The sequence below is a fragment of the Camelina sativa genome, chromosome 17 (assembly GCF_030686135.1).
Source record: "Camelina sativa cultivar CO46 ecotype springtype chromosome 17, ASM3068613v1".
Taxonomy (NCBI): Eukaryota; Viridiplantae; Streptophyta; class Magnoliopsida; order Brassicales; family Brassicaceae; genus Camelina; species Camelina sativa.
In genome coordinates, this window is record NC_141896.1 from 1,593,509 (window position 1) to 1,608,646 (window position 15,138).

At 37.0% G+C, this 15,138-nt stretch overlaps 3 protein-coding genes across 5 annotated transcripts; 1 reads left to right on the plus strand and 2 right to left on the minus strand.

The window, feature by feature from the left end:
- Positions 1–855: 855 nt before the first annotated feature.
- LOC104754594 (membrane protein PM19L) lies at positions 856–2,029 on the plus strand. The gene is made up of 3 exons (XM_010476815.3): positions 856–1,113; positions 1,211–1,388; positions 1,627–2,029. Exons 1-3 carry the CDS (start codon positions 984–986, stop codon positions 1,871–1,873), a joined length of 555 nt encoding a protein of 184 aa, XP_010475117.1. The 5' UTR covers positions 856–983; the 3' UTR covers positions 1,874–2,029.
- Positions 2,030–2,774: 745 nt separating this feature from the next.
- Positions 2,775–5,449, minus strand: LOC104754595 (putative folate-biopterin transporter 8, chloroplastic). Of its 2 annotated transcripts, none has more exons than XM_010476816.3 (2): positions 4,194–5,449; positions 2,775–4,052 (listed from the first exon to the last, which is right to left on the minus strand). In XM_010476816.3, exons 1-2 carry the CDS (start codon positions 4,681–4,683, stop codon positions 2,908–2,910), a joined length of 1,635 nt encoding a protein of 544 aa, XP_010475118.1. In that variant the 5' UTR covers positions 4,684–5,449; the 3' UTR covers positions 2,775–2,907. The 2 variants fall into 2 exon arrangements, with proteins under 2 accessions (XP_010475118.1, XP_019095009.1); XM_019239464.2 differs by having other exon boundaries at positions 2,775–4,041; positions 4,194–4,386.
- A 2,554-nt stretch (positions 5,450–8,003) lies between these two features.
- Positions 8,004–14,212, minus strand: LOC104754596 (aldehyde oxidase 4). 2 transcript variants are annotated; one of them, XM_010476817.3, is made up of 11 exons: positions 13,909–14,212; positions 13,238–13,385; positions 11,210–12,826; positions 10,802–11,061; positions 10,396–10,605; positions 10,078–10,296; positions 9,014–9,979; positions 8,840–8,935; positions 8,661–8,759; positions 8,376–8,565; positions 8,004–8,289 (listed from the first exon to the last, which is right to left on the minus strand). In XM_010476817.3, the coding sequence occupies exons 2-11, from the start codon at positions 13,371–13,373 to the stop codon at positions 8,057–8,059; spliced, it is 4,026 nt and encodes a 1,341-aa protein (XP_010475119.2). In that variant the 5' UTR covers positions 13,374–13,385; positions 13,909–14,212; the 3' UTR covers positions 8,004–8,056. The 2 variants fall into 2 exon arrangements, with proteins under 2 accessions (XP_010475119.2, XP_019095008.2); XM_019239463.2 differs by lacking the exon at positions 13,909–14,212 and having other exon boundaries at positions 13,238–13,605.
- Between the last annotated feature and the right edge of the window lie 926 nt (positions 14,213–15,138).

Consider the following 15,138-nt stretch of genomic DNA (forward strand, 5'->3'; position numbering starts at 1 on the left):
TCAAAATTGACCCAATACCGTTAGTAACTTAGTTAAATAATCTGGTGATTAAGCATCTCCACAGTCTTCACCATTGTGGCCTCTTATCATCTTTGTCATAACTTTCATTCTGTCTATTAGCTAGTTCATGTTTGTTAATTGTTATATTTGATCGCTCTATTTTTAGAGGAAACAAAAAAAAAAAATGTAAAGTAGCCATGCGGTGACAAACATGTTTGGAAGGAGATGCGGTTTTTTACCCAACAGGCCCATGAAGAGCCGTCGGGCGCAAGTGCCGTATGCAATCGAATGTATAACTCTTTTGAAAAAAAAGTCAATTTCCATCGTAGTAATATATCAAAAAATCGAAATCGACACCTTCGTGATTAAGATAAAAGAAAGAAAAACAACCAAGTTCCATATATATTATAGTCGGTGGTAATTTTTCCTCTTTATTTTCTAAATCCTTAATCGAATCTTTTTCTTTCTTTTGTCGTAAATAACTTTGTTAACATGAAATAATTCATACACGCAAATTTTCAGTATTACATATTTAAATTAAATTAATCTCCCAACATATTGGGCTATGTATATTATAAATGTTAATTCTTTCCAGGTGGATTATTATAAATAAATGACCCCAATATATTGGTAACTTGGGAACATTTAATATGATAAAAACGTAACAAGGGGATAATATAAAAGAAAGCAGTTTGGAGATTCGAGCTCGATGACAACACTGGCCTATATCCAACACTTTGGAGAAACGTCACGACACGTGTCCCACCACCTGTTAGCAGCTAAACACAAAGGGTCTATCTCGCATGGCACGTGTTCCTTTGCCAAATAACACCTAAGCTCGGTGTATATATAACTATGGATGTCCCCATATATCTTTTCCATTAAGGATCATCATCACCGAAGACCGTTAGCTAGCTTTGTTGTTGGATCAGAGAGAAAGAAAGTTTCGAGTAGCAAAGGAGTGTTAATTAAGAGGATATTTCATGGCGACGACAGTGGGAAGAAACATAGCAGCACCATTGCTGTTCTTGAATCTGGTTATGTACCTGATTGTGCTTGGTTTTGCAAGTTGGTGTGTCAATAGATACATCAACGGCCAAACCCACCACCCAAGTAAAGTTTTTGTTTTGCTTTCTTTCTCTAGATAAATGAGCTAGCTAATCTGATCTATTCGAGTTACTAATTTTTCTAATATTGAAAAATGTAATAGGTTTTGGAGGCAACGGAGCAACGCCGTTGTTCTTGACGTTTTCTCTATTGGCGGCGGTGATAGGGATAACATCGAAGTTGGCCGGAGCTAATCATATTAGGTTTTGGAGAAACGATAGTCTCGCCGCTGCCGGGTCTACTTCCATCGTTGCATGGGCCGTCACAGCTCTTGCCATGGGGTAATACAAATCTACTATATTTATTTATATGATGACATATAAATATTCTTACAGTGTGTTTATTAAATTAAAATCTTTGGAAATATGGTGTAAATGATCTAGGTATAATTTTGACAACTATTATTCTTCCAAGTTTTATATTCACTTATTCAGGATACAAAAAAAATTAGGTATTTTGGATGCAAGCGTGTGACTTGTAAATATGTAGCTAGTTTTAACGAATTTTATACTGGTGAAGGTTGGCATGCAAGCAAATAAACATAGGAGGGTGGAGAGGATGGAGATTGAAGATGATTGAAGCCTTCATTATAATCTTGACGTTCACGCAGCTGCTCTACCTCATGTTGATCCATGCCGGTTCACTTAGCAGCAAATATGGTCCCGGCTACAGAGACCAAGACTATGCTACAGGCCAAGGTCATGGTCATGTACCACACACTGCTGGCGAGCACAAGGCTGGTGTTGGAACTACTATGGCCGTTTAATTTTAAGTTTGTGTGTTTAAACTATGTTTGACTTTTGGATAGTAATTAAGTACCCCTATGATAGATAAAATTAGTTGTGTTTTTCCAAGTTTTATGTAATAATGTAATTCTATCCATCTGACGAACGAAAGAAACCTTCTGTGGTCTTTTTGTTAAGTTATGGTTTTGTGTTTCTTTTTTTGTTTGACGTCCATTGCAATTTTTCTTTTACGAAAATTGGAACTTGATTTAACAAAATAATAAACATTCAAATCAAGTGATCGCTACGCTATTTTTGGACAATATATAATTCATTGTCGGTACCAAGAATTTTAATCAATTTTGGTCCGGGTTGAGTTCGGTTTGGTTGATGTCCAATCTTACCGTAACCGAACTATGGGGCTAAGATGTAAAATATAATAAATGTCGGGGTTCTTTCTTGTAATTAAAAAAACTTCCAGTTGAGACCGTGTGTTTTGAATTCGTGATCTTAACGTCTGCTCCGTTTCGCCACAGATGGTTACTGGGTGTCGACGGCATCATATACTTGCTTGCGCTTGAGGTCGATTCATGGTAAAAGTTTTCAATCTTGGTTTCGTTTTCAACAGTTTTATAGCGACTGTGGAAAATTTCGTGAACGCCCGACAAGTGTTCGATAGAATGCCCAAGAGAAGAAACGTAGCTTATTTCTTCGATGTTAAGTATTAGGTTATGGTTGTGGAGAGATATGGACATCGTTGATATCCACCTCAACGTAGGATCCAAGAACAGTACACGATTCGACAACTTAGAATAGGATGGTCTCTACGGAGTCAGCCAAAGAAGCTATCTTATTTTTTTCCAAGAATCAGAGACACTGTAGCATCCAAATTCAGATGACATTCATGAACCAATGATAATTCTGCCACAAGAAACAGAGAAAGAGAAAAAATGGAAAAATCTCAGTATATATAGACAAAAATATACATGACCAACACGAGAGAGTAAAAGCTTCTTGGTCACAGTTGTGGTTTCACTATTCTAATTTCGTACTTTTATTTTACTATACTTAAACGCTATCTTTGTGCTTCTTCTGATTCTCTTTCCCGTCGATAAGCAACGTTTCCTTTATCTACTACTCTCCCAACACGTCTGTTTCTCCTGTTTCTTTTACTTACACCTCTCTTGCCTTCTTTCTCAATCACAGGTTCCGACATTGGAACAAAGTGTAGGAAACACAAAGGTATCAAAGCTGCTAGAGACTGTACGAGAATCCCTGAAGATAAGTTTGAATAGTTACTTGACGTTATACCAATCAGATTAGCCAACCCCACGCCTAAGAATGCGCTAACTATCTGTGATAGACACAGAGCTGAAGCAAGAAATGATGTGACTGATCCTTCACACCCTCGTGGACACATACTGGCTAATCTGACTGCAAAGGGAAGGATCTTGAACTGTGCTAGGATCTCTGCTAAGCTTGAAAAACACAGCACGTAAACCTCGTTGGAGATTCCCAACCGTAGATTTATTTGCTTCACCAAGATGAAGTCGAGGAGAATGGACAAACCGTATGAGAGTTGGATGATATACATCAGTGGTCTCATGGGAAGTGTCTTCAAGTATCGATCATAGACCACGGTTAGACCGAGAAGCATCATCTGTCCAATAACTTTCGACGATCCAATAACAGAAGGCTCTAGATTTAGAACTTGAGTTTGGTAACAGAAGACTGAACCTGAGAGAAGAGGGACCATGGCAATGGATACTGCTGCCCAAATCAAAGGCTGAGAGATCTCATCCGCCTGAATCGCTTGCGTCAGATTTGATAACGATTTCTTTACACTATCTAAAACCGAGCTTGTCTCTACTATCCGTGGTAAGTCGAAAGATTCTTCTTTGGAAGATAAAGAAACAACGAGCTGCAGAGCCAACAAACCACTGAAAACAAGAAAGGAGAACTTTGGAGGTGCTGTGAGTAAGAGATATCCTCCAAGTAAGTTTCCAAGGACTCCACCAGCTGCTGAAGCCATGAGTGCATAAGACTGGAGACCGTTGATTCGGTATCTCAGACCATATTCCGCAACAAGAGCGTCTTTTGCAACCTCGGTGATGGATGCTCCAAGGTTACTTAGCAGGACAAACGCAATGAGAGAAGGAAGGACTTCTCTAGCTCCTTGGAATATTCCCATTGAACCCCATGCTAAGACCTGCAGAAAAGCTGGCACATTCAAGATTTTAGCACATATTCAAAGGGAGCAGAGTCGCTAAATCAGCAGCCTATTCTAAAATCTCATGTTTGCAACAGACAAAGACAGAGAGACAGATGATTTCAAGACACAGCAAGGTTGGAAAAACAAACCTCCAATGGAGATGTAAGGAACTCGACGACCACTTCCGATGTAAAGAACATCTGAGAGAACACCGTAGAGAGGTTTAGCCACCATGGGAAGAAGGCAAGAGTATTGCACAAGCTGAAGCGTGGATGGTTGGAGTGCGAGGGTATGAACCATATGGAAGTTAAGTGCAAGCCATGGGAAACATCTTGACCCTTGTACCCAATAACCTAACCCACACAAGATCGAGATTGCTTTTTTACCACCCACTTGTTCAAACCCCACCGCCGTTTCTCCAGATTCAGAGACACCACCACCATCGTTGTTTCTTCTTCTGCTTATGGAGAGACACGCGAATGTCTTCGCTCTTCTTGGTTTGGTATCCACCGTGAAAAGGGTATTGTTCTTCCTCTGCCTCTCTTCTTGTTGTTGTTGTTGTTGTCTGCTAACGAACGAAAGTGGTGGTTTCAAGAACTTGGTTGGGGAGTTTTGGATTGATAACAATGGATTTATCATGATTCCTTCCTTTGCTCCAGACTCCAGAGAGATTAAAAACAGAGGAGGAGGAGGAGAGAAAGGAAGAAGCTTTACTCTTTGTTAGAGAAAAGAATTAAAGTCACAAGCTTTGTAAGTATCGAGATTTGTGTTTATATAATTTTTGGGGCAAACCCTTAAGCATCGTTGATTCGAGGGATGAATGAGACGAAACTTGATTTTCTCATTTCTCAATATCGGAAACAAATCAAAAATTAAAGAAAGAAAGAAAGAAAAAAGATATTTTGAAGGAAGAGAGATCTAGAAGCGTGTACCAAAGAGAGTAATAAGAGGAAGACAAAACACAAAATAAGTACAAAGGTTGTCTTAATCAAGGTTATGAGTTTTTAAATGTAATTTAACCAACGGTTAAGAAGGCTTTAGAGATTAATTTATTTTCAAGGGATCCATCGGAAAATATCCTAGGAAATTGGAAACGATGAGTCATCTGATTCTGATGGTGACTTGTTACTAAAGTTTGTTATAAATTCTCTATCACAAAAAGAATTTAGTAAAGAAAATTTCTAATTTTAATTTATCAGGTCGACCCATGAGTTGATCACGTGTATGCAATTTTGTTTTCTGGACTTTTTTGGTTGCCCCTAAAGATTCAACGGTGCGTGTGCGTCGGTAACGAGTAACGACCACACTTTCAAAGACGGACAGGGAAATTTTACATGAATTATGTGGCTTACAATTTTATTATTATTTGGTTTTCAAAAAAAAAAGAAAAAAAAAGAAAAAAAAACAATTTTATTATTATTTTTGGTAAATTACTTTCTATTTGGAATTGGATACATAAATATCATCTACGATAGTTCAAATAATATCTTAGCCGACTTCTTTGCGCACAAATTAAACAAATTTTGATTTTTTTTTTTGTCTATGTTTAGACATTTAGGGTTTGGTTTTAATTCCATTTGTTTTGTTTGCTTGTAATTCTTGTTTGATATATGAGTAGTCGTCCTTTTAATAGTATATATAATAGTATATATACAAATACTAGTCCTAGATATACCTACCAAAGCTACAAAGTACAATTACACACCACAGTGTGGGATGCAATGCAAGACTAGGTACAATTAACGAGTGTCCCTATTAATTTGTTACACTCCACGTCAATAATGATTAATTTGTAGAACTTTAATCAAATTTTTTTTAACCTTACCTATTATAACAGAGAAATTTGACTGGATACCATATCCGGTTTGTTTTTGTTTAAACTTTAATTAACTGAAAACTATTTATCTTTTAGTTGTAAATCGGAAAATCAGAATTTAAGTGTGAAATTAACATTATATGAAAAATGGATTGAACTTATAACATCTTTAATGACCAACAGAAATCGTATGGACGAGATACCAAGTCCACTTTGTTTTCACATAACATTTTAGTTTTAAAGAAAAGAAAAATTAAATATTTGTATAGTAAAAGAATTTTAGTTAAATAAAAACAGTTAACATATTAGTTGTAAATCCAAAAATCAAAATTTAAATGTTAAATTTACATTATATGAAAACACATTGAACTTATAACACCTCTAACGGACCAAATGAAATTGTAAGGACAGGATGTTAAATCCGCTTTGTTTCCACAATATGAAAATTTTACAATTTTAGTTTTTATTTTCAAATTTCTTTTTTTATATGTAGTTAAAAATTTTAGTTATAAAAAAAGTTTTACATATTAGTTATAAAATTTAAAAATCAAAACTTAGATGTTAAATTTACATTATGTGAAAACATATTGAACTTATAACACCTCTAACAGACAAAAAAAAATCCTAAGGACGGGATGTCAAGCCCGGTTTGTTTCCACAATATGAAAATTTGACAACTTTAGTTTTTATTTTCAAATAATTTTTTATGTATGGTTAAAATCTTTAGTTATAGAGAAAAGTTTTACATATTAGTTATAGATTTGAAAATCAAAACTTAGATATTAAATTTACATTATGTGAAAACATATTGAACTTATAACACCTCTAACGGATCAAAGGAAATCCTAAGGACCGGATGTCAAGCCCGGTTTGTTTCCACAATATGGAAATCTAACACTTTAGTTTTTATTTTCAAATAAAAATATTTTATTTATACTTAAGAACTTTACTTATATAAAAAAAGGTTTACATATTAGTTATAAATTTGAAAACACTAAAATAAAAATATTTTGTATACTTAAATAAAAAATACTTATTGAAAACACTTATTTTGAAATTAAGTTTTAAATTTGAGATTTGAAAATCAAAAGTAAAAAAACATTTTTACCACCAATTCAATATTATTATCTATATAGGCTTATTAAATTTGTAAAAGAATGCTGAAAAAAAAAAAAATTTGTAAAAGAAAAACAGAGAATAGATTTCATTACCATGTCTTTTCCACGAAACCAAACAGTCTTGCGCCGCTGCACCCACAGACTTGGCAAATCAAGAATAGGAACCACAGTAACGAGAAAACTAAAGGTTAACTTAACTATGACACAAAGATTATATAAAAAAAAAAAGGGTTATAGGTCACTAGGTCAGGTCAATACCGTAAAACTACAAGAGCCAGCCTAAGTTCATCTGATTAACTGCAACTAAGATTTAATTGCCTTTATAAAACCAAAATTCAGTAGGCAAAGCAACAAGTTAGGGTTAAATTACAAATTCAAAGTAGCGAGATCAAATAGGAATAGTGACGAGTAGTTTCAGAAGGAACAAACCTGCCTCTCGTTACAATGGCGCGTATGATGATTGATGCATGCATCCATGGTTTGCGTCGCCAACTCGATGAGATCCTCCATGATAAAAACAGAGAAACGGACTAAGAATGGTGGTGAGATCTGTGATCGTGCGGTGCGATCAAAAGACGAGTAATACTTCCCACGGCGTTGGTACAGATGGTCATCGAGATCGGTGACGTTGAGTCCTCTCTGTAAGACATTAGCATTGCTTTGCTCAAGATGAAACAGAGACTAAAAAAGAAAAAGCAGAACAAATTAGGGTTTTTTTTTTGGCTCTCGAAGAATTATGATTTCTCAAAGAGCTGAGAGATTGTTTATATAGAAAAGGTTGCCAACACGAAAAAAAGGAAATATTAGGTTTTCAAACAAAAAAATAAAAAAGGAAATCACTCAGAACAAAATATATATTAGAAAAAAGTAAATTTGATCACAGCGGTGATAAAAAGTTACCGTTACAACAAATATATCATATATATATATATATATATATATATGATGTATTTGACGGCCTAACAATTTATATGTGACTTGCGTTTGCTGTGTTAATTTAGAGATTCAAATATAAAAACCACAAATAATTAAGAAACTGTTTTATTTTGATTCTTCAGTGATATCTGACTCTGTTATTTTAAGGATATGTTTTCCATTCTAAGTACTTCTCTACGCTTTCAAGGCCACAAAGCTGCTTCACTACTGGCATAATCGCTGGAACCGGCAACTCAAAACCAATATCAGATATGTCTTTACGATGATCACCATCAATGCACTTCCATGAAAGGTACTGTTTTCGAGCTTCTCTAATGGCTGATCTTGTTGCACAGTGCACAGAAGCCGCCACAAGCAACGGAGGCTCACCTGAAGCTGCATCAGAAGAAGAAGGCAGTTTCAGCGACAACCAATATTAAGAAGAGAGAGATGAATCTCATTGATTCTTTAGCTAAAAACACCTTTAGAGGAGAGAATGCGGTTCTTGTGATGACCACTGTTGAGAATCTGAACGTTGAACTGTTTGGGAATTGTGTCTATCGTCGGGATTTTGTAGTCCCATGTGCCTTCTTCATTCACAAGTCCGTTTTCATCTGTTGTGTACTCCTCATACATGAAAAACCCTATTCCTTGAACAAACGCTCCTTCAATCTTCTCAAAGAAAATAAACAGAAAGGCCAATTAAACAACCTGTTATATATAACATTAAGTGTACATCCACAATCCAAACAAAAACTCATGCTTACCTGTCCTAAATCAACAGCAGGGTTAAGGCTTTTTCCACAGTCGTAGATAATATCTGATCTTATAATTTCTGTTCTACCTGTCACAAGGTCTACTTCCACCTGCACATTTTTACATATATTCTCGAGGATTACTGATTCTGTCTTAGGGAATGGTTGAAAATATTGGCGATGTGATTCACCTCACTGGCTCCAACTCCATAGTTGAGGTATTCTGCGGAAGAGGACTCTGGCTTATAAAAGGTTCGAGCTGATAAGTCCACAGATTGAGCATATGCCTGCAGTTTCACATATGGAGATATTTCCTTGACAACTGGATTAATATACGAAGAATTATCAGTAACTAAGTTTTATACCTGTTGAATGAGCATGTCCCACGTCACGGATCGAGCATTCTCAAGAATCTGATTCATGGTAGGTTTCAGCCTCTCCACCAAGATACCACAGCAAAGCCTCACTGCTTCACAACAGTTCTCGGAGGTTGTGCTACCCGCAGTGTAACTGCTTTGAGACATACTGAGTGTGTCAGTCTGAAGAAGCCGTATTCTTTCAAGCAGATCTTCACTTCCGTCGCATTTAATCATACCAAGACCATAAGCAACCATCTGTTGTACCTTTGTCAATAACCCTTGCCCCACCTCAATACCTGCAACCTCAACCGCAACCGAACCATCACTCAAAATGCTTACTTTTCCTGGAGTTGGCCTATGGCCAACTAGATGGATGATGGGTACTCGAGAAATCCCCCTTTTGCGCCATACATTACAAAGGTTAAACTCTTTCACCGATTCAGCTCTTCGCCTGAAATCTGCAGATATCTCCAATTTGTCCCATAATAAAGGCAAAGTATATTCATCAGGCTCACCAGCATCTTGCTTATAGAACTTTCTGAGGCTTTCGTAAGTATGAAGATTTATCCTTCTCACAACATCCACGTCCATGTTCAGGGAAGATGCTACATTCTCAATAATGGATTCAGCAATGTATGAACCTTGTACCTCACCGGGTGCCCTCAAAGATGTTCTGCTTGGAAGGTTTGTCTTACACACTTTGATATCAAATGACAATGCACCCCAGTCATATTTCCTCAAGGAATTCATTGTATTCAATGGCAGTATTGGACTTACATCCACATCTATCCCTGCATCTATTAAAATACATAGCTCTAGTGCAGTGACTTTACCATCACATCTGAAACCTACACTGTAAGTTATTTTCATGGGATGCCTCCCTCCAGTCATTATCATATCAGTTTTACGGTTGAGGTATATCTTTACAGGACGCTGCAATTTTTGTGCAGCAAGCGCACAAGCTGTCGCAACCTGAAATCATCTTCAACAGCATTAACATCAAATTACAATAAAAAGGTCTCTTGCTACTCTCCTAATGACTTCTATTCAGAGAATAAAATATTACTTACAGGCATAGATTTAATAGCTTTTCCACCAAAGCCACCTCCGACTCTTCTGGTGATGACTCGCACGTTATGCTCTGGGATGCCAAGGCATGTAGCAATCACTGATTGTGTGTACTCGGGGGCTTGTGTTGAACTGTAAACCACTAGACAATTGTCTTCGTCTGGCAAGGCAAGTGTCGTTTGTGTCTCCATATAGAAGAAGTACTGTGACCCGAGTCTCAACTGCATAACCGTATTCAACAGGACACATGAGTGTAAGAATCTATTAGAAAACAATTTTGAATAGATCGAGATCAAGAGATAAGAAAGGAGTTCCAATACTTCTACTGAGCGTATCTTGCGATCAGCTTCAGCTATTCCTTTCGAAACGTCGCCAACGGGTTCGGGGTGATATTGGGGAGGAACCTCAAAAAGGCTGGACCTTTTGACTGCATCCTCCACAGATAATACTGGTGTTCCTATATTCTTTGAATCGTACTCAACTACTGCAAGATTTGCTGCCATATCTGCATGTTTTTGTGTGTCTGCAACCTGATAGTTCACCAAAAATGGACAAATATATTGAAGGAAGTTGATTAAGCATCCCATGAAGCTGAGTGAACCAAACAGCACAAATTATGAAAATGGAACTATTGATTCAGACCCCATATCGAAAGGAGAGTTTAGTTGTCAGAATTAAACTATTTACATTCCTTTTATCATGCAAGTATGTAAAAATTGGACTTACCACAAGAGCAATTATTTGTCCGGCAGATATAGTAACTTCATCTGCAAATAGAGGCCCTGTGCCAAACATAGTAATGTAACCAACGTTTTGCCCTAGTTGAGGAATATCCTTGAAAGTAATAATTGCCAAAACTCCAATTGGTGCCACATTCCCTCCAAAACCAACTTTGTTTATCCGAGCCAATGGCTTTGTGCTATAAATGAATGCTCCATGTAGACAATGGGGTAAGGATGGAATATCATCAACGTAAACAGCTTCACCTGGAAAGACAGACACTCATGTAAGTTCTTATGCTGTTTGTCTAATAAACATAGTGACTAAAGATCTTAAAGCATTTCTGCTTGACTCTTTTCACCATAGTACTATAAGGTTATTTAAAAACGATCAAAGGAACACAATAGTACTAACCAGAAGCCTGCATTTCAGCTCCAAATTTGATAATGGCTTCACCAACAGGGTGATATTTTTTACTTTCAAACACCTGCTGTGCAGATGACAGCAAAGGTGGACATATTGTTGGATCGACGTGTCCATCAACATGTTTTCTTTCTGAATCCCAACAGCCACTCTCGATCAGAGGATAGAGAAAATCAAAGAGAAACCCAACGGCCAAGCTTTTCTTATACTCAGGGTATGAGGTATCTATGCTGGGCACTATGATCCCTTTAAGTAACCTCACAGCTTCATACAAAACACCGTGGCTGAGTATTTTACCCGTCAAGAAATCTTCAACTTCCCTCGCCCTGATGGAATGATACCCACCATAAGAACCAAATGCCAACCGGCATTTATCCACAATGATGCCTCTTGATGATGCATCGCGAGAGACTACTGCTAAGAAAGCAGCGTTGATATAAGGCAATGCACTTCCAATAGGGCGAAGTGCAGCTCGATAGGTTTCAAAAAGCAAACCAGTAGTGGAAGAAGCAATCCAGCTAGGAATGTGAACCTTTAAAAGAACAGTTTTAGTGTCTAATATTGGAGGCGCCACAAGATACTCTCCCATCCTAAGCTTCTCGTGTCTCCCTGCATTTATCATATACACAGATGCATCTGCAGCGAGCAAAAGTGTGGTTATGTCGGAAGGAAAATTTTTGCTCTGTGCCATCACTAGATTACCACCGATACTCCCTGAGTTTCTGATAAAATGGTTGGCCACCTTCTCCATATGGACACCTATTTTCTTGAAAACATAAGCAGATGAATTTTCCTCCATCAAAGCATCAATAACTTTAGATATGGTAACGACTGCTCCAATTTCAATTCCTCTGTCATCTTTCTTGATCATTGACATCTCTGGAATGTGGCTAATATCAATATATCTAGCATATCGTTTCTCTTCTTTGTAGTAACCTGTTCCTGTGTTGCCAACAACTAATTTTAGCAAACCTCTATCACCGCCGGGGTTGGTTGTTGCCAGTATTTCTTGAAGCTCTGCAACGCTAACAGGAGTGCTCCAATGATACCTTGTCTGATCCAAAACATTATATTGACACTTTATCTTTTCCTTCAAGAATTCTGGAAAAGTGACAAGATCTTTATCAGGGTTGTAAGGAGGCAATTTCTTTAACTTCTCTTCTCTGCTTTCACCTTTCCTCCAAAAAGAGTTGAAACCCAAATCCTCTATATCGACATCGGCAGCAAAACTCTTGCAAGCATCAGCAATGGGACGATACCCGGTGCAGCGACAAAGATTTCCAGCGATGGACTTCTCTGCTGCAAGAGCAGTAAGGCATTCTGGAGAAGAGTGTGAGCTTTTGGAGTTATGGACGTTTGAAAGAGCGGAGTAGAGAGAAATGCACATCCCCGGGGTACAGAAACCACATTGAGAGGCATGAAACCCCGCAAATCTCTTGTGAATTGGGTGGAACCCTTTTTCTGTGTTCCCGAGTCCCTCAGATGTGGTTATGGAACACCCATTTATGCTACAAAGAAGGGTCAGGCAAGAGTTTATAGAATATTCCTCGACGTGGTCTAACACAGGATCATATTTTGATAGAATCACGATGCAAGCACCACAACCCCCTGCATGAAAAATATAATTGCTTTAATGAGAGATACAAACACTGAAAATTCTGGAAAGGCAACAAAAGAACACAGAAATATTCAACAAGGAAAAAAAACATGTTCCTAAACTCATCTCAGTTTACTAGACACTTCTCTAACAAGTGGTTGAATTCAGGTAAATACGAGTGGCATAAAACCAAAACATAAGTCTGAAAAGGAAGGAGTACATAAACATAGATTCTAACGATCTGGAGCAACGTTTACAGATTCAAACATTAAATTCATGAATATTGCTTTTTGTGGAAGACAAAAGTGGTAATCATCCAAGTCTAGATATGAAGTTCAGATTCAAGCAGAGAAGTGCAGCATATAAACCGAATGAAAGCACGAGGATAGTCATTGGAAAAATAAACAGTGTGTGTGTAATACCTTCACCACAGCTGAGCTTGACACTCTTAAAGCAAGTGTTGGACCGCAAGAACTCGAGTAAAGTCGTAGAAGGATTAACTGACAAGACTTCAAATTTCTCTCCATTAACAGCAAACACCAAATCTTCACCCGCCATTCTCTTCCAAAACTAATTAATATCAGTGGACAACACAGTTAGTAGCTGCATGAAGAGCTCAAGTATTGGCAGGAATTTATAAAGACTTAAACCAGTTGCAACAGGAAGTGCAACAAAAACAAGAGAAAGTGATTGACAAGAGGTTCTTAGAGTCAAACATAAAATCCACTGACATTATCAATTTCAATACGAAACGAAAGCAGAGATTAGTAAATTGGACGCAAAGCTATCTACCAAAACGAGTCCCACTCTCCACTATAAATATGAGTGATAAAGCAATGCTGATTTTTATTTAAGAGGTGATGGGTACAAGATATGGTGTTTCAACTCTCTAGTCGTAAAGCTGAGAGAGATCAGAAACTGGAACATTGTATCTAAAATGAGAAAAAAATTCTTAAAATGGAATTCATAGTGTTGATGAGAACTACGTCATTGTGCCCATAAACTTCTAATCAGGTTTACCAAAATTATAGTAACTCATTCCGTATTGGGTGAAAAAAACGACTACTTTATATCTCTAATTTCAACGTTTTACCTATATCGGAAGGTGACTTTGGCCTTGGAGGTCCGATTGATTTCTCCGGAAACTTTACTCTTCGGTCTTCCCCATTCGATACCCATTCCTTTTGGTTTGCGCGAATCACTCCATCCCGAAATATCCCATTCACACTTGATCTCGAATCGAAGCATCTCTGTGTTTCGAAGGCTCAGTACGTTCGTTCGCTCACCTCTGGGTTCGCAGAGACACTGCTCAACGCGTCGTAACGACCTCCCGCAATCCCTAAATTTCGAAACCTTTTTTTTTTTTTTTCTTTCAATTTTTAAAACCCAATTTAAACGGAGATTCTAGTTTTGGTAGGGGTCCAATCTGATCTAACCGATTCAAACCGTACCGAGTCACTATAAATGTCATTTAAACCATGAACTTTCAGATTTTGGCCATTTAAACCATGAACTTTGTTGTAGGCGATTTAAAACATCAACTTTTGTTGAATAGTTTTTTTAAACATGAAGTTTCGGTGAACAACCCAAAAAAGACATGACGTTAAATCTGATAATTGACCTACTAACAGACGTTACTATTCCGTTAATCACACCGTTACTAACAAAACGACGTCGTTTTAATGGAAGTTTTAGTTTAAAAAAATGTCATTTAAACCATGAACTTTTAAATATAGGCCATTTAAACCATGAACTTGTAAATGTATGTCATTTAAACCATGAACTTTCAAATTTTTGTCATATAAACTTTGAACTTGCCTTAGGTGTTAGGTGAAAACTAGACAACCTGAAAATTTTGGTTATCGAAGCAAACAGAAAAGAGAAAGCCTAACCGTTCGGCGCAATTGATTTGGAAAATTGGATTTCGGTTTGGTTCGGTAGGTTTATTAGATACCGCACAAGTATATAAGTTTAACCGGCTAAACCGTTTAACCCTAGTTTAGTTTCTCTCTTCTTTCTTGTTTCTTCTACTCTGCCTCATGATGCGATTGTGAAAAAGAGAATGAAGAACATCAATTCATCCTTCTTTTTCGATCTTTGTCATGTATTTTGTGTCTTTTTGTATTTGTCTTGAATCTTTTTTTTATTTTTAGGACACTACACTAGAGTTTGAAGGATTGATTATCTTGTTTTAGGACACTACACTAGAGTTTAAAGGATTGATCACCTTTTTCATGTATTATAGTTTAAATGATATAAATTTGAAATTTCACGGTTTAAATGATATACATTTATAAGTTCATGGTTTAAATGGCATATATTA

Bases quoted from the DNA above. Each gene is read 5' to 3' on its own strand.
- LOC104754594 (XM_010476815.3), top strand. From the start codon at position 984: ATGGCGACGACAGTGGGAAGAAACATAGCAGCACCATTGCTGTTCTTG. The intron at 1,114-1,210 runs GTAAAGTTTTTG...AAAATGTAATAG, and splicing joins CGGCCAAACCCACCACCCAA to GTTTTGGAGGCAACGGAGCA. The intron at 1,389-1,626 runs GTAATACAAATC...ATACTGGTGAAG, and splicing joins GTCACAGCTCTTGCCATGGG to GTTGGCATGCAAGCAAATAA.
- LOC104754595 (XM_010476816.3), bottom strand. From the start codon at position 4,683: ATGATAAATCCATTGTTATCAATCCAAAACTCCCCAACCAAGTTCTTG. The intron at 4,053-4,193 runs GTTTGTTTTTCC...TGAATGTGCCAG, and splicing joins TCCTTACATCTCCATTGGAG to CTTTTCTGCAGGTCTTAGCA.
- LOC104754596 (XM_010476817.3), bottom strand. From the start codon at position 13,373: ATGGCGGGTGAAGATTTGGTGTTTGCTGTTAATGGAGAGAAATTTGAA. The intron at 10,606-10,801 runs GTAAGTCCAATT...GTGAACTATCAG, and splicing joins GACAAATAATTGCTCTTGTG to GTTGCAGACACACAAAAACA. The intron at 9,980-10,077 runs GTAAGTAATATT...AGATGATTTCAG, and splicing joins AAGCTATTAAATCTATGCCT to GTTGCGACAGCTTGTGCGCT.